This window comes from Pipra filicauda, unplaced genomic scaffold (genome assembly GCF_003945595.2).
Source record: "Pipra filicauda isolate LSUMZ 115617 unplaced genomic scaffold, ASM394559v2 scaffold73_size2923735_pilon, whole genome shotgun sequence".
Lineage (NCBI taxonomy): Eukaryota > Metazoa > Chordata > Aves > Passeriformes > Pipridae > Pipra > Pipra filicauda.
Window position 1 is genome coordinate 264243 of NW_024104909.1, and position 18672 is coordinate 282914.

General features: G+C 44.8%; 1 protein-coding gene across 2 annotated transcripts in view; it reads left to right on the forward strand.

The window, feature by feature from the left end:
• CLUAP1 (clusterin associated protein 1) overlaps positions 1-18672 on the forward strand; it is a 55411-nt gene that overhangs the window by 30720 nt on the left and 6019 nt on the right. For both annotated transcript variants that reach the window (XM_027732780.2, XM_027732779.2), the window contains exons 9-10: positions 8417-8489; positions 18010-18114. In XM_027732780.2, coding sequence (XP_027588581.2) covers positions 8417-8489; positions 18010-18114 — 178 coding nt within the window. The remainder of the gene's footprint in view (positions 1-8416; positions 8490-18009; positions 18115-18672) is intronic.

Here is an 18672-nt window from a genome sequence, read left to right on the forward strand (position 1 = left end):
CTCCAGGACACTGCTGGGATCCTTTGGAGAGGATTTGGGTGTTGGAATGACCAGTGGGCCAAGCTGTGCATTTCAGAAGAATTGCAGCAGGTCAAACGTTGGGAACAAGGAAAGGTAAGAAATCCCAGGACAGACTGTACACCTTTCTGACCTGGGGCTGTGAGTCATATTTATTTTGCTAGAAATCCACTTCCATTCCCACTTGGGCCTACCTTGAGTGTGATGTAGTCCTGAAATCAATGGAAACCTCCAGTGGAGACCACTGCACTCTGAGAGCCTCTTTTTTGACATTTGCTGACCTGGAGAGCTGTGTGCCTGTCTCCTTCTCAAGCTTTGTTCCACCTTTGAGAGGACTGAGGAGAAACCTGACCTGGTGTGGTGGTTTGACCTGGTCAGAGCCTGGCCTGTTAATCAGGGCCTAACTCACCTTGGCAGTGCAGCATTCCCTATATTCCCTGCTGCCAGCCCTTGTGTAATGAGAAAACTTCAGACAGTGCATCCTGCATCTCTCTTCCTACTCAGCCACAAGAATATTTAAGCCAACAGCTCCTGTTTCTGAATCTGTAGAGTAAACTGGAATGAAGCAGTGTCCCTGCTATTATATGGAGAACACAGAGTTATGGAAAGTAGAGAAGCAGGATGGGTGAGGTGAAACCTGGTGGTGTTGTAGCTGCTGGTGGCCTAAAGATGATCACCTGCTCCTTTTGTGTTAAAGAATCAGAGCCTGGTGCATGAACAGTCCTGGAAACAGTGCTTGTCATCCCCTTTCAAAAGAGATTTGTCTGCATCATTAGTCATCTGCACTTCCTCCTCCTCTAACCCACCACAATGAGATGCTTTAAAATAGCTTTATCCCAGTCATCTAAGGATTAACTAGAGCACTGTCCTGGTGAGCAGAAATTACGAGAGCAAACGTTTTCAGGCTGGAGAAATTGTTAAAAACAGGTCTGTAGTTCCTATGCTTGGGCTCTAAGAAGACACAGAGAGGGGCTTGATGGTGCTGCCATTTAATTTGGGTGAGAAATAAGAAATGGACTGAAGTGTGCATCAGCCACCTGTTGAAGAGGTTCTTTGCTGCAAGAAATGTGTGCTGTATTGAGCTAATTGATCTCAAGATAGAAGGCAGCAGATTCCATTATCAGTTCCTGGAACTGCCAAGTTCACCAAGAACAACTGCTCTTTAATATAATAAACACTCTCCTTGAAAAGAGTGACTAATCCTGACCCTCCTTCGAGCCTTGAGGCTTTGTGCTACCTCTGACAGAGGGAGAGGATAATTCAGGTGTCACATTCTAGCAGGGATGTGGCAGTGGCTGCTTTGTGGTGGTGAGCAAGACACCACTGCAGCTACCAACTTCCAATCAATATTAATGTGGATGATGATTTCTTCAGACACTGCAAACTGACCTCAGGTTTACATTAAAGGATCGTGCACTAATTCAAATAAATTACACATCCAAACAATATCACTTGTGAGCTCGCTACAATAAAAATGTAATCCTTGAAGGGAATGTTCAATGAGCTGTTATTGAGTCATTATAATTCATCTCTTCCACAAAAGCAAATAGGAAAAATGGAGAGTCGTCATTATGGTAAATTTGCATTTTATGTAATAATGAATACAGAACACATTTGATTCACGGGATAAAGTCCTCCTCTGTCAGGTTATTTTAGGCAGTTGGGAATTCGTCAGTGTTATTGCTGACTTGAACCTTCTCAGAAGGATTTTGACTTGAAAATTGTGGGCAAAAAATGTTAGTCTGGTCTTTCTTTTCCCCCTTCTTCTTTTTTTCTTAGTTCTGTTTAGATTTCTCTCAGTGCTGGCAGGTGATTTAAAGGCCTGTCATCTCCACTGGTCTTATGTTGCAGTCTCTGCCAGTGCCTTCCCAATCCTTCTGTCTCTCAGTCCTCTTGAGCTGGGCTCTGCCGTGGGCAATCACATAAATCCTCAGCACAGAGTTCAGTGCTGTCTTGTCTCTGATGTTCTGCTTGCTTGGCTCTGACCTGTGGTTCCTGTGTTGTTCAGCAGTATTTCTTACATCACAGAACAGTTTGGGTTGGGAGGGACCTTAGAGCTCATCTTGTTCATGAGCTTTAAGGTCCTTTCCAACCCAAACTGTTCTATGATTAAAAAAACCAAAAACTCAGTGGCTCCTCCCTCCTCAGAAGGGAATGTTCAGGGCATTCAGGCTGCTTCTTTGTAGAGGGAGCACTCACTCCTTCTCACCTCCCAGCCTGTCCTCTCTAGGATGTCTGTATCCATTGAGAGCAACCCTCCAAATGTGGGAACAATTCTGTAATCCCAGTGGGATCACAGCTCTGTGCATTCTAATTCCTTGTTTTGTTTCCTACGATGGATGAACTCCCAGGCAGCGATCAGTAGGAAAGAGGGCATGGTCTTAAGCTGTGCCAGGGGAGGTTTAGGTTAGATATTAGGAAGAAATTCTTTACAGAGAGGGTAATCAGGCATTGGAATGGGCTGCCCAGGGAGGGGGTGAATTCTCCATCCCTGGAGGTGTTTAAGGACAGACTGGATGTGGCATCAGTGCCATGGGCTGGGAACCACGGCGGGGTTGGATCAAGGGTTGGACTTGATGATCTCGGAAGTCCCTTCCAACCCAGCTGATTCTATGATTCTATAACTCTATGAACTTATGGTCAGGCACTTGAGGTGGGATCCTGCTTGTGCTGCCTTCACAAGGAACGTTCCAGAGCCTCCCCTTCAGTGTTCACAGTGCCCCATTCCTTGTCAGGCTGATCATCACCATCATCATCATCAGTGCCTGACAGACCTTGTTTGAAGCCCCCCTCACAGGTCAGCAAGCCTGATGCTAAAGGTTCTTCTGCCCCAGAAGATTAGGTGGATCTTCCCTCTCTCCCCCAGTCTTCATTCCTCAATGGAATAAAAAGGAACAAACCCCGGAGCAATGCAGTCATGTCTAGTCATGTACAGCCACGTTCCAATTCAGCACTTAAAACTGGACATGAATTTAGGATGAGGTGTTTAACAGTAGCTCAACATCTAGGAAAGAACAGCTCCAGGTAGGTTGGTACTTGGTGCTTCCATGAACTCAGTCCCTCCCCTGTCTGTTGTCCCTGCCAGGTTTGCTCTCATCCGGAGTGATTCCCCAGGGCTTCTCCTCGCCCTTGTATCTCACTCCTGCTGAATGAACGACAACACCCTCTTATGAAAAACAGCTGCCATTGTGTAAGTGTGGCAGGAGCCAATCTCAGCTGCTTTGTCCTGTAACAAAGCAGGAGCAGCTGCCAACATGAATAGTCAAGGTGAGGGCGAGGCTTTCAGTCCAGCAGCAAATTGATTTGCCCCAAGTGTAGGGCAGGGCAGTAGGAACACCGCTGTTCTCTAGCAAATCACCAGAGAAAAAAACAGAAGGAAACATTGTTTTCCCTTGCTAAGATGAAAACTTTAGACACAGAGATGTCTAGAAGACTTCTGGTATTGGGAGAATATGAGAACAGAAGGAGTAGCTTAGGCAAAAGTTGAAATGCTTGAATCCAAACGCAGAAAATCAATGAGCTTCAGTTGTTGTCCTGTGCTTTTAGACTTATCCCCTTCCTACTTCACCCACCTCTTTCCCTTTTCTTCCTACTTAGTGGTAACCAGGTCTGCCAGCTGGCTGAAGGGCATAAATTCTTTGTATTCAGGTGTTTTCCCCACACCTTTTCCAAGAAAACTTAGAAGTGAACTTAAAACAAAACCTCTGAGCTGTTTTGAAGGATCAAATAATGCATCATTTTTATTCTTACTCAGTTTGAGCTTTGCTGCTTTGCTCTCTGCAGGGGCAGGGTTGTCTTCAGTCATGTACTTTTGCTAGTTAAAGAAGATTGAGGCACAGAATATCTGTATTGCCTTATTCAAATTCCAATCTACAAAAAGCAGACATTTGTCCTGAGTGCATTCAGTGTGCTGCAGAGACAGGTAATGTTTCTGTAACAACAGAAAGGGGGATGAAAAAAGCCCCAGACTGACTTGTTTTAAAAGCCTTTGTATGTCACCAAAAAGGCTCTGTAATTCCTGTTGCTATTTACTGTGTCTGGGCTGTTGATGTGTCACCAGACAAGGGCTGGTGACTAAGGAGATCTCAACCTGGTGCTAAAGGCCATGGACAAATCTCTGGGAATAAAAAGTAGTTCTGACTTGATATAAGGAAACTTTTTCACCCTTTGGGTAGTCATCCATTAGAACAGGTTGCCCAGACAGGCTGATCAGTCTCTTCCTTGGAGGGACTGATGATCCAACTCCATCCCTGAGCACTGTGATCTGATTCTGTTGCTGGTCCTGCCTGGAGCAGGAGGTTGGGCTGGGACTTCTGAAGGTCCCCTGCAGCTGGAGTCATTCTGGTGCTCTCTGTTGGCAGCAAATCCTGCCTTGCTGCCCATTTCCCTTGGCTGTTTGCAAAGGGATTGTTCTGATTATTCCTTTGGGCAGATTTAAACCTTGGGGAGGCTGCAAAATGTATGAGGCAGAGGAGAATTTCCATCTCAGCAGAGATCTGTCTGCCCCTAAAGCAGCATTGATCTCTAGTACCCTGGAAGGCCTGGGAGTCCCCTCTGAGGGGGCAGATCGGTTCAGATTTTGTATTAATTGGTATTTAAATTATATTAATTTGCCACTGTGAGTCCACAGTGTAAGCTGCCACTTCCTTTGGGTAAAATTCACTCGTAGAGTAAGATCCATAGAGTGTTTCCCTGCTGCATTTCTGTCCTGCTTGTACACTGGAGAGGCTGAACAGGGGGGCTTAAATATTGGCTCCTGCTCATCCAGCATCCTGAGGTAGCCAGGTGGTTCCTGCAGGAGCTCCAGGCAGTCCAGGCCACGTCTCTTTTTCTGCAGAGCTGTCGCTGTGTCACTGCACAGAGAGTGGGGCTGGAGCCGTGGACAGTGTTGTGTGTTGGAAGAGCATCTGCAGCATTCCAGTCCATCACCCCCCTGGATCTTCTGCCCTGTCACATCTCAGCAACCCTGGATCACACAGAAGTGCCAAGCCTAAAACAGAAAAACATCTCTGACTGTCACAGCCTTGGTTTTGCTGAGCTGATATAAATCACATCTGTTAAAACAGTGTGATGTGTGGGGAGTGGTGTCTGTGTTGAAGGTGGAAGCTGGTCAGGCCAAAAAATGCAGCTTTGATGATTGCAGGCATTCAAAACCTTTAAAAAATTAAGTGATAAATTCTGTTTACTTTCTAGATTTTTGATCTGCCATCCCTTCTGCCCTCTTTGAAGATCTCACTTGTTAAGGACAGTAACCAGTAGTTTGCTGATGCTGTCCTGGTTCTGACTGGTTAAGGGCTGCCCTTTTAAACCAGGTTTTGTTGCTGCAGTTTTTAGTAAGGTTTTGCCAGGGTGTAGCCTGGCAGTGGTGGAGTGATGGGCTGCTGTTGGAAGGGATGATGTACAGGCTCAGCAGCTCCCTTGGGCTGACAGTGGCATTTGACTGGCCATGCATCAAGTTATTCAGAAATCTAAACTGGCAGAAAATCAACATTTTTTCCTGCCATCTAGTCCCTGCACTGGCTTGTGATGAGATCAGCTGAGCTACTGGCAGCAGCACAAGTAAGAGGCTGGAGGAAAGGGGGAGAAGGGCTCATCTGTATGATGAAACATTCTTTTAGCCTTCATTTCTCTTGTTTTTCGAGTTCATAAGCCCCACCTTCTTAGCCCTGCTGTTCTCCCCACAACTGCAGCACCCCACCCTCCCTTTTGCCAGTCAGGAGTTTGGGTAGACACATACTGAGCTGGAGTGGAGAATTTGCCTGGCTTAATTTTGTTTGGATGGATTAGTTTTCACCAGGTTTCTTTTGTGTCACTGCACAAGTGCTGCCCCAGAGCAGGAGTGGTAGAAGGGAAGGAGCAGGAAGCAGAGCAGGGAGGCTGCTTATTTGTCTGAATTGGAATTGCCAACTTCAGCTGTCTAAAGGTGTGCCAGGAATTACAGTATCAGGCAATGGTTGTTTCTGTGCCCATTATTTCACTGGGCTGTGAACATTCTAAGTGTGCTTTCTGGGTTCATGAATTTGTCCCCATGACATTTGGGAAATGTCCTTTTCTTTCTGTCCCCTTTTTTTCCTTTCTCTGCCCTATGCACTGTGTAACCTGCAACAGCCAGTGGGGTTGGGATTCAGATGGGTGACTGATTCCTCACATATCCATTTGTCCCAAAGACACAGCAGTGGGGAGGCTGCACTGGGAATGTTTGCTGGGGCAGGGGCAAGACTGGTTTAAATCACTGACCATCTTTAAATCTTGTGACTGACTGGGAGGAAGAGGTAGGGAAAGAAGAGAGCAACTGTGAGGCTCAGTCAGGAAATGCTGTGACCCACTGTTACAGAGGGAGGCCTTGGAATGGGCATGTTCATGGAGACCAAGGGAGACCTTGGTAGTGGTTACCCTTCTCAGTGGAACTGAGCTGTGCAGGTGTGTGGCTGCTGTGTCGTGCAATCACAGAATCCCAGAATAGTTTGGGTTGGAAGGGACCTTAAAGCTCATCTCCTTCCACCCCCTGCCATGGGCAGGGACACCTTCCACTAGCCCAGGTTGCTCCAAGCCCCATCCAACCTGGCCTTGAAGGGAGGTCACCTGTACCATGGTCAGCAGCCTGGATCAAGGAGACAGGAACCTTTATTGGCCCACTTGCCATAATCACACCATCCTCAGCATCCCTGCACCTTCCCTCTCTTTTAATCTTTGGCCCCACTCTTCTGTCCTCACTGTCACTTGTTCCTTTACAAAGGAACTCATAAAGAACAGTGTCCTCAATAGAATGTTTCAGCATGCTTGTGTCTTTTCCTTCCTTGTTCCTGCAGATGGAATTAGCCTCTCCTTGCAGAATATTTTTCCATCAGTTTGGAGGTTTCAGTGATTTATATTGATGTGGGTTGTGCTGGAGTGTCTCATTCCATGTGATTGGGCATCCTGACCTTTCAGCTTTGTCACCCTGGACACTGTCACACCTGCTTCAGTTTTGCAGGGTTATTCCTAGGTCCAGAGGATTCATTAGCAGCCTTCCCAGCTTCCATGGATGTCTCTATTAGCATTGGAGAGTTTGTAGAGCAGACAATTTGTGTCGTTGTCCAAAGCAGATTTTTGGATCAGAATTTATTCCCTTGAGAGAGGCACCGAGCTGGTTTCTCACCAGGCACAGGTGACATCTCACTTCTTCTTACCACCTGTAAACATCTTCTCTGCAGGCTTTTCCAGCATGAATATCAACCCCCAAGTCAGATACTTATGCCAAGTTGTGATGTCTCATGCCAGTCTGTCCCCAGACCTCTGTTTCCAGCAACTTCCTCATGTGCTGGATGGGCCTTGAAGGTTCCTTTCCCAGCTTCCATGCCATTGCCAGATGTATGGAGACACATTTCCACCTGAAAGTCTACAAAGGTTGTGCTCAATTCAACCACTTCCAGATGCTCTTCTTGCTTTCCTGCCTCTGTCCCGTGGATATTCTAGATGAGTCCGTGTTTTCCTTTCCTCAAGTGCATTGTAAGTGTGGAGGTGTGACCATGTCAAAGCAACTGGTGTTTTGCACAGAAAAATCAAAGGCTCAGAAAAATCTTACTTCAGTCCACAGTTAATTAGCTTTCCTTTGCCTGACTGGAATTGAAGAGGTTAAAATTAGGAAAATTTGTGGCTTCAATCAGCTCTTGTTACCTGTTTAGATTGTAGGTTTATCTGCACCTAATTCTGTGCATTCATATCTTACCTGCTGTATCATGTTTAGTTTGCTATTCAAAATTTAAATTTAAGCTAGAGGTCATTAAAAATACATTTTTCTGTCTGATGCTGCAATTGGAATAGTGTGATTTTCTCATGTCATTGACCTTCATTTGAATGGTTCTCCTTTGCACCTGAATACTACAGTGTGGTATAATACATGACTGTACTTTTCCAGCTTATTGAAAGGGTTATTTGCTCCAGTTTTGTTTGCATGCTTGGAAATGTGTGAATTCATTCTGGTTTGGATGTGTGTTAGGAAGCTGCAGTCATTTCACAAACCACTTCTGGTTTTTAATGGAGTGTTGGCTGAAAACAGGTACCAAAGCCTGCTTTCCAAAGAAAGCCACTTGCCTGCTGTAAGAGCAGTAGTTTTCAGTGGGATAAAGCCAAATGAACTCATTTTCCATGCAGTAAGTGATGTTTCACCCAGTGGGAATGTGTAGTTGCCTTTCAGTGCTTTATCTGACCTGGGTACACACTTTATATCCTGACCCTCACAGTCAAAGTAGGAGCTGCCACGTTTCAAACAAGACCTTTTTTACCTAAAATTTATTCACTGCTGACATTTTGTAGTCTCATTCTACCTGTGAGTGCCCTTAACTGTTGTGGTGGGATCATCCAGTTGGCTCCTTGAGTGTGGCAGCTTTTCCAATCCAGTTGTTGTTTCCTCTTGCAGGAAGCAGCAAACATGTTACGTCTTATGCAGAACAGGCTGAAGGAAGAGGAGCAACACCTGCTAAAGAGTGGAGGTAAGTGGCATTTCTTCACCTCTGCTGGTAGTAGAGAAGTTTAGTTGTTTGGTTTTTTTTTTCCCAGACTTACTCTTAATTAATTAGAATTCTAGCTGAGGATCAGAAGGGAGTAACAAACTCTTGAGGTTCTGTAGAAAGCTCACAAACAAGATTTTGCTCTTTTTGAGCTAAACATCAGCAAAAACTTCCTCATTGATTGCCCCTGTGAATTTAATATTGCAGTGTGTGCACTTTTACTTGATAGTGGGAGAAACTAGAAGGAAGGTTAATTCTCAGGATCAGAGGGAGAGTTCACAAAAGCTGACATTGAGTAAAGATATAAAAGTTGTGCTTCACAGTTTCCTTGGTGGCTGAGATTTTCAGAGCAGGCTTATGAAAGAGGAATTTCACTCATTTTTGCCCATCTTTGATCTCACATCAATGAGGTAAAAGGTGAAGACATCTCAGCTGAAATATAGGATTTGTAATATAAATTACAAGAATGTGGAATTGTGTCAAGGATTCACTTGAGTGAAAAAGTTCAGGTCCTGCTGTCTGATAGTTTCCAAGGTAAGTAGGTTTAAGAGGACTGTCATCAGTCCTCAGTAATTGGCAGTGTGAAGTATAAAGTGAAAGTTTGCTAACCTCCTTTCTCCTTGTCTGTGGATTTTACTTGAAAAACTATTCTGTCATTTTGCAGCTCTGAAATAAAAGGAGCTTTACCTTTTAGTGAGTGATTTAACTGCCACCTCAGAACGTGGTTATGACTTCCAATGAGCTAAAAATATTACAATAACACATCTTTATTCAAGTACTTAATTGTCATAATGAGTATTCATTTTAGTGATAAAGAGCACCAGGAACCTGTTTTCCAGAGCTGGCTCATTTATTGACTGTCCCATAACCTTGGCCAATTGAGTCATCTCTGTCAGCACAGGCTGTGGGAGTTTGCAGAGTTGTAACTGAGACAGTAAATTTGGCTCTTGGATGCTGTTTCCCAGTCATGAGCATGGAGGGTAATTTATGGGAGGTTGTAAAGCTCCCTGAGACCACATGGAACAGTCAGGTATGTAAAGTAAGATACACAGGTGTCCCCAGAAACACCAAGGCAGTGGAAAGAATTCAAAAAAATTATTTAGAAGGCCAAACCCCACTCTCTTCTCATTATTAGTTAAATGATACCCTTTATGCAGTTCAAACCCAAGGGATTTGCCCTGCTAAGAGAATGCAGAGGTTAGTGTCTTAAGTGGCACGGTGTCCTGTTAGGGATATGTTTACAGAAGAGCTGTGTTAATCCCAGGATCCTAATCACAAGAAAAATACATGTTTTGCACAAGACAAAGAGCAGCAGAATCACTGCAGCATCACTAAGCAGCTTTGCTTGTCCAGCCTCTCCCAAGGTTAATAGTGCAATGCACTCCAAAAATAGGAAGCAGCGAGATGGAATTTCTGCTGGAGAGGATTCACAGGAGACCTACAGCCTGATGTGGCAGTGATTTTATCAAGAGGACTGGGAACATGGGAGGAAGTGGTATGAAGTGCTACATACATGAGCACTTAAACCTTCTTTGAGTTCTGTTTGGATTTTGAGTGCTACATCCTCCTCCTGAGACAGGATGTGCCCTGTATCGAGCCAGTCACAGGGAATATTAAAAAAGGGCTTTTCTTCACTGTCAGAAACATCTTTCTAAAGTAGGTTTTGGGAGGGGAAATTACTTCACAGAATCATGGAATCACAGACTGGTTTGGGTTGGAAGGGACCTTAGAGCTTCACCTGCCATGGGCAGGGACATTCCATCCTCTTGCCATGGGCAGGGACACCTTCCACTAGCCCAGGTTGCTCCAAGCCCCGTCCAGCCTGGCCTTGGACACTTCCAGGGATGGGGCAGCCACAGCTTCTCTGGGCAACCTGTGCCAGGGCCTCCCCACCCTCCCAGGGAAGAATTTCTTCCCAATATCTTGTCTAAACTGACCTTTTTTCAGTTTTAAACCATCACCCCTTGTCCTGTCGCAGTAGACCCTGCTAAATACTTCATTATTCCACTTGGAGTTTTGAGTAATGCCTCCCACATGAAGCAAAGTGCTTTTATCCTGAATTTTCTTCCATCTTTAGTTTGTTGAGAAACTTAAGACTTTTTTTGTCTGGGCCTTCAGCCCAACGAAGACACTGTGCCTGTTCACAGGACAGTTGAAGTGGACCCTGCTCTGACTTGGTCTTGCTCATGCAGTGGGTTCTGGAGATGGAGGGATGAGCATCTGCTCTGCTCAGTGCAGGGTGGGCAGGCTGGTTTGGCATCTCCCAGTGTCCTAAGATTCTCTGGCTGAATCTTGGTCCAGGGTGGTGAAATGAACTTCATTTGCACAAATTCATTGATTTCCTACCCAGAGGGGTAGCACAGGCCAGCACCTTCTGCAAGGGAAAGGGAAGGTTCTCTCTCTCTCATTACACTTCACCCCTGAGAGCTGCAAAACACTTAATGAGGTTCTTCTAACTGCCTGGGCTGGCACCTGGTGATAAATTTATTGCCATTAACTGATAAAAGTCAGTATCCATCCTGCCCCTGTAAGAACTCTTTGCCTACCTGCTAATTGATGCAGTTCTTGTATTGTCTGCATCCCCTGACCTTATCTCCTGCTAATTTGGTAGCAAGGGTTCCAAATCAACAGTTCATTTCTCTGTGCAGTACAGTTGCAGGAATCCTGGAAGCTCTGTGTTACAGAGTTTCAGGCTGAACTAACAGCAGAGAAGCCTAAACCATGTTTGTCATCTAGAAGAGCTGTGGAATGGAGGTTGAGTTGTGCAGGTCTGTGTTAAGGATGTAAAAAGTCCAGGGATATGTCATGGCATCACATAAAATGGGCAAAAATGTTTAGGATAATTGATAAACAGTCTGGTTCTTTTTTTCTTTTGCTAGCATGCATTGCAAATCAGCTTTGATTTCTGACTGAGCATCTCGATAAAACCACTGCACAAAAAAACAAAAAGAGCCAACACTAAATTATATGAAAAATATGAAAATGACATAAAGATTTTGAACTCTAAATGCAGATCAAGCTTTGAGTATTACCTGCATGATGAAAACATACACAGTTAAGTATTTGCAGCAGTATAGAAGTGTCTTTTGTGCTGAGCAGTAAGGAAATTGCTGTTATTTTTCTAATCTTTGCTCTCAGAGGAGCTGAGACAGGATGTGGTGTCTCACACACCTGCTGCCCGTGTGCCACATCCAGGGCTGGTGCCAAATAAAAAAATCCAATTGCCTGAAACTCAGGGCTTGGTTTCCTTGTAGTTAATGGTGAAGTGACTCTTCAAACGTTGTATTAGACAGTGCTGGGGTGAGCACTGTGCAGGGTGGTGGCAGAACCAGTTCAGGTGTGGTTACTGGATGCTCTGACACCAGATTGTGTGAGAGAAGGGGCAAGGAAGGTCACTGACCACAGCAAAATTTCAGCATGTTTTCTCAGGCTCACCCAAGGTTGGAAAACATGTTTGTTGAGCAAAAAGGAACAAGTGTGAATGTTACTAGACTGAAATACAGTTTTCCAGAGTAATCAAATTATTACATTTACAGATCTTTTTTTTTTCCTCACTTTTTTACTCATATTTTCACATGCATTTTCTCACATTCTTTAAGAGGTTTGGGTTTTTTTCCAATTTAAAAGCAGACAGTGTAGAATCACAGGATCCCAGAATGGTTTGGGTTGGAGGGACCTTAAAACTCATCTCATTCCACCCCCTGCCACGGGCAGGGACACCTTCCACTAGCCCAGGTTGCTCCAAGCCCCGTCCAACCTGGCCTTGGACACTTCCAGGGATCCAGGGGCAGCCACAGCTTCTCTGGGCAGCCTGTACCAGGGCCTCCCCACCCTCCCAGGGAAGAATTTCTTCCCAATATCCCATCTAACCCTGCCCTCTGGCAGCAGGAAGCCATTCCCTCTTGTCCTGCCCCTCCAGGCCCTTGTGCAAAGTTCCTCTCCAGCTCTCTGTTTTTTCTCTATAAACTATATTTTTAAATAAGTAAAATATTTTGTTTTGAAAAATCTTAAAAAAAAAACCTCTTTGAATTTTTCAAAATATTTCCTTTCTTTCTTTTGGCTAGTGCTGTGCCCAGGATTGATTTTAATTTGCAAAAGTATTTGCTGTAAAACTAAATTTTTCACTGACTATGCCACTTTCTGTTATGCTGCTCCAGTCAGCCCACCCTGCATCCTCTTGCTTGGTGTGTAGAATGGTAAACATCCATGTTCCACAGCATTTGGAAATCTGCACTACTTCAGTCTTGTTCAACCATAGCCACGGGATTAACTGATGCTCCTGGGTCCACCCTTTGTGCTCCAGAGTTGGTGCTTTAAAATCTGACAGCAGAAAACAAAAAGCCCCGTTGCAGCAACTGTGGGATTTGAGGTGTAGCTGTGGATCACTGGGTAATTCCTGGATGATATTGCTGATGTTCAGCATTGTCACTGCAGGGTGCTCAGATCATCCATCTTCCTGTAACAGACACCTGGAACTAGTCCACAGGAGTTCTTGTGCTGTGCTTGTCAGATAATTGCAAATTCACGTTCTAATTTAATAGTACTTTGATGGGTTCTTGGCTTGTTAGAAATATTATGGTCACCAAGTATGACCTCTTGATAAAATTGGTCAGAAAATAACTACTTATTCCTGTGCCAAGATTGCACATCCCGGTTTAAATGGAGCTTGTCACCAAGAGTTAATTTTAATTCTTTCAAGTGAGAGAGCTCTATTGCTTTTCCGGGCAGTGGTTAATCATCCTTACTAAAATGGGATAGACCAGGTTGGACAGGGCTTGGAGCAAACTGGTCCACTGGAAGTTGTCCCTGCCCATGACAGGGGGTGGAACGAGATGAGCTTTGAGGTCCCTTTGAACCCAAACTATTCTGGGATTCTGTGATGTTAAAATGACCAAGCAAGGTCAAAAATGTCACTTGGACCAACCTCTGCAACCTCCTGGTTGCTGTTTGTTGCCATTACTACCCAGTTTTTCTATCCAGGGCTGAATATCCAGGCTTTCCAGACCTCTGTCAGTAGCTCTCAGTACCAGGATGAATTTTTCCTGGAGATCAGATGACACATCTCAGTTTTGTGCTAAGGACAAAGGATATACCCTCCTGGAATTTCTATGTCTTTCCCTTCAAATTGCAGAGCTGTGGGTGTATGAGTGTTCAGGCTGATGCAGAGCCTGAAGCTCTTGACTTTGGTGGGACAGGAGTATGGATTTGGTAGAACTGAGGCTTTCAAGTGGGTATTGAGCTTCATTCTCTCTTGAGCCACCCCCATTGTTTTTTCCTGTTCCATTACTTCCTGCTGTTTATTAACTGGGGTTTATTTTGGATCAAGTGGCTGTCAGTTGCCCACTTGATTTTTCTCACCAAAATGAATATCCTGCTGAATCCAGTAATTGCTGCAGAGCCAGTTGCCTGTGTTCTCAAAGCAGTGATTTTTGTTATCAAATTGAACATGCTGAACAGCACTGACATCTAATTCCAAAGCATATCAATAAACAGTGTTGTCTGTGCTCATTACCTTCACCACAGTAGCTTCTTATTTTGCAGCTGGATACGTTTACTTGAATATTGATGCAAACTACCCACTCTGTAATGAAATCACTGCTAAGTTATTAAATCATGCTGGTTTTTCTTCAAGTGTTGCAAATTACCAAAAATTAAATCTTTTAAATGTAGTGTTGTCTGTCCAGGTATCAGCTCTGGCTTTCTGTGGAAGCAGTAGGTGTGCTTTGGAACAAATAACCCACTTGGGAGAGCTTTGCAGTGGAACCAGGATGTACTTTTTGTCCCTGGACAGCTTTAAAGGAAACGAATTGAGTTGACTGAAACCCACCCTTATGAAATAGAAATGAAAGGCAAGTGGGGTTTATAATCCCAGTATATTCTCTCTCAGCTGGGCTGATATTTTGAGAGTGTTCTCTGAGCAGTAGAATCAATCACAGCAGTGGGGACATGGGCCAGACACAATTTACAGAGTTGTTCTGCTGATTACCTTTTCATGATGAAAATACAGGAGCTTCTTAAAACCCCAGCCCGAAGCTTCTGCAGGCTGCCAGCTTGGCCTAAATCCGGGTACATGGATTGCTGAATAATAATAAATAAGTTTGTTGTGAAAATTCAAATAATCCTCCTTAAAGCCATGTAAATCTTATAAGCCAGCTCCACTGGAGTGGGTTTTGCACTCCATGTACTGGCACATGGCAGTTTGTGGTAGTATGTTTTATTATCTTCATTGCTGTATGTTGGTCCTAAGAAAAATCTATGTTTTCTCCATAAGGAATATTCCTGTCTCCCCAGAAGTGGTTGTAGATTCTGTATGCAGTGTTACACTGATGAGAATGTGGCTTCTTCTAGGGCAACAAGTAGCTTCTTTGTATCTGTTGTTGTACGAAACTTTCTGAATTCTTACCTTTTTATCAATACCCTGAATATTTTGGTGAAAACTGGGCACGCTGGGCATGTACAATTTGGATGGTGAACCCTGCAGTGTTCTGGCTGGGATGGGTCACACACAGCATTGGACTGGTCTGATGTATCTTGTGTATTTAATTAATTTTTTAGCTCTGTGTTCTGGTTCTGTGTCCTTCGGATTTTGGCTCATCATGATTCTGTTCAGCTGATAACTCAGATTTTGTATGGGTTTGGTGATAGCAGCCATTGGGCTGGATTAGAGCAATATATTTTGTTTTTGTAAGTGAAAAAGGTGCTTGATGTCTTGCAGGAGTGAGCAGGAGGCAGGAATTTTGCTATTGCTGAATTTGCATTTGCAGCTGTCACCTTCCTGACCCCCTGGCCTGAGTTCAGTGTAGTGATGCTCCAGGTGGAGTCTGTGCCTCGGGATTTCAGCCTGACTGTTCAAGGAAAATCCAGACTCTTGCCATAGATCTGTAACAGGATTTGTTTCAAAGTCACACCTTCCCCCTGATTCTGATCCACAGGCACTCAACCTTATTGTTACTGACTTCAAGTTCTACAGAGTCAAGAGACATGTTGTACCTGAGAGTCTGAGACCCAAAAAAAGGTTAAAAAAAAGGGTTTTCAGAAAGGTGAAGCTCCATGTAAGTAAAATTTAAGCTCCATGTTGTTCCAGCTGTGCCCCAGCCTGAGCTGTGCCCATGTCCCAGTCCTGTCCCCAGAGGGGTGTTAGCTGGGTTTGCCACCTGGGTTATCAGCAAAGAGCTCTGGCTGCGTTGTCGTAGAATCAGGGAATTATTTGGGTTGGAAGGGACCTTAAAGCTCATCTTGTTCCACCCCCTGCCATGGGCAGGGACACCTCCCACCAGCCCAGGTTGCTCCAAGCCCTGTCCAACCTGGCCTTGGACACTTCCAGGGATGGGGCAGCCACAGCTTCTCTGGGCAACCTGTGCCAGGGCCTCCCCACCCTCCCAGGGAAGAATCTCTTCCCACTGTTCCATCTAACCCTGCCCTCTGGCAGAGGGAAGCCATTAGTCCCAGCTCAGCTGGCAGTTCATGCTCAGGAGGTCCCAGCGAGGAGAAAAAAGCTCTGGCCAGTGGGGCTGGCTAACAGGAGCACAAATGACAAAGCCTGGAAGGGAGAAATTGCTCCTAAAAAAAGAAAAAAGAAAAAAATAACATAAAAAACCAAGAATGAGGGCGCTTTAGTAGCAGTAAGAGCCATCACAGGTGTAATAAACTCATTCTTTCATATACAGAGCATGAACCTGAATCCTCATGGCTCTTCCCAGGGAGTTTGCCTGTGCAAGGGCTGAACAAAACCTCGTTTTCTTAAATGCCAGGTAAACAGAAGCAGCACTGAGGTCACACAGCAGTGAGTGATTCCCTCACTTGCCAAAGAATAAAGTGCAATACAAATAGAAATTGTAGCTGAGACTGCTGGAGCCTTGTAATCTTACCAGGCTATCAAATACTTCCCTTGCCATTATTATTTTGTCATTAACTTAATATTGAATATGAAAAACATGATGGAAAAATGTCTAATATTTGATAATTAAATATTGCAAAGATGTGTCAGCTCATTACTAATCCTAATTAAAGTAGTTATTTCCATTTTCATCTCAGACATGTGTGTAATTAAATGTACCTGGGAAAGAATTGCCTATTTTCTTTAACTAATCAGCAGCAAATGTTGCTGTGCTGGGTCCTCCCATGGGATCCTGTTGGGTTTGGGCTGGCACTGGTAATTCCATGAGCTCCTGCAGCACTGGGGTGTAGGATCAGCTGGTGTGGAGGGACTTGTCTTTGTCAGGGCAGGCTCAGGTTGGATCTCAGGGAAGGGTTCTTCCCCCAGAGGGTGGTTGGGCACTGAACAGGCTCCCCAGGGCAGTGGGCACAGCACCAAGGCTGCCAGAGCTCCAGGAGTGTTTGGACAACGCTCTCAGGGACAGGGTGGGATTGTTGGGGTGTCCTGGGGAGTCAGGAGTTGGACTCAAAGGTCCTTGTGAGTTCCTTCCAACTGAGGATATTCCACGATTTCATGATCTCCACACGAGTGAGGACAGTTCAAGACATGAGGGGAGATGAGGGTCCAGCACGTCAGTGGAATGATTGAAGGGGGAAGGAAATCACAAGTGGCTGGTCTTGGTGAGCAGGAGCTTGCACAGGCAGGCTGGCATGAGCAAGGAGAGAGGGGAGAAGCTCATGGATAGAAGAAGATTTCAGTGGAGCAGAGCCTGCTCCAAACTTTCCCCACATTTCTGCACCAACTTTCCATCCACTGTTTTATTGCAGAACAGGCTCTGAGGGGGATCACTTTGGTTGGCTGTGCATGTGGACCTTAAGGTGGGACTGACCTGGAGAACAGTCCTGCCCTTTTCCTTGCAGGCACTTCTAAGTGTCTGAAAACTTCTGTCATCTTTTGAAACATCTGAAGGACAATTTAATACAATTCCTTTAGTTTGGTGACAGGGGACCTGGGACTAAGGGACTAAATAGGCTTTACTTGGGATAGGGAGAAGGAAACAAAGGCAGAAGATGGAAATATTTGAAGAAGTTCCTGCATCTTGGGAAGCTTTCCTGTCTCTCCAGGCATCTTGGTTTTGGCTGTAGCTGTATTCTGATATCTGAGGATGTCTCCCTCTGCTTTTCTAACCTATGATTAAATGAAAGGCAGAGACTAAGGGGACAGGTTTTGATATTGTTTGTGTCAGGGTAAAGACCAGGAGATGTGTTAATAACTTCCCAAAAACTTTTAAAAGGGTTTTATCTTTAAATCAGTTGCTGAAATAGCACCTTCTGACTGTACATTCATACAGCACATTTATGGTACAATCTGGGATTGTCCCAAGACAGTTGTTTATAGTGTGTGTGCTGCTTTGGCACTTACATGCAGAAGGATTTCTCCTTAGGATGTGGATATTGGCTATTTTCCTGTACTCTTCAGTAGAGCAAATGCTCTCTGCAGCTGCATTTTTAATTAATGTTGGGCTTGAACAAAGGTAGAGACTGCTGGTATCTCCTGTGTCCAACTGCTGCTGTGAGTCAGGGGTTGGTTTAGTGATATTAACCAACTGCTTTTGTTTTTAACCAGGTAATGATGATTCTGACATCGACATTCCGGAGGATGAAGGATCTGACAGTGAACTGGAAGGGCAGATCATGAAGCAGCACACCAGCACAGAAGCTCTGCTGCAAGGTATCCTAACCCACCCTTCCTTGCCTTTATTCAGAAGGATATGCTGGAATTACCTGAGTCACTTCAGATGTGAGAAGACCCTGTTGGAGTTCAGGAGCCACAGATCTGATTGTCAGTGCTCTGAGGAAACCAACCCAGAAGGCTGGTGCAGCTGCACTTATTTTCCTGTATTCTATGTGGATCTCTGCAGATTCCTGTCCCCCAGATAAGAGTCTTTGCAGACTTTAGTTCCCTGATATAGCAGCTGTTGGGCAATATTACTAGACTCATGTAGCTGGGGAAAGGGGGCAGTCAGGTGTGTTTGGGAACACTGAAAAGGGGCCGTGTTTAGAATTCGGAGAAATTAATTTGTCTTAAATTGAACTTTTTTCCTCCTTCTTGGCATCTGCTCCCTGCAGAGCTGTCGTTGGCTGTAGGTTTTGTGTCAGGAGGTGCTTCCTGGAGGAAGGAGGTGTTGCTGTGCACTGTCAGCCAGGCCATCATGACACTGGACCTGGTGAAGGAGGAGGAGGAGGAGGGAGCTCTTAAATGGTGGGAGACAGGTCCCTCATTTCCAAG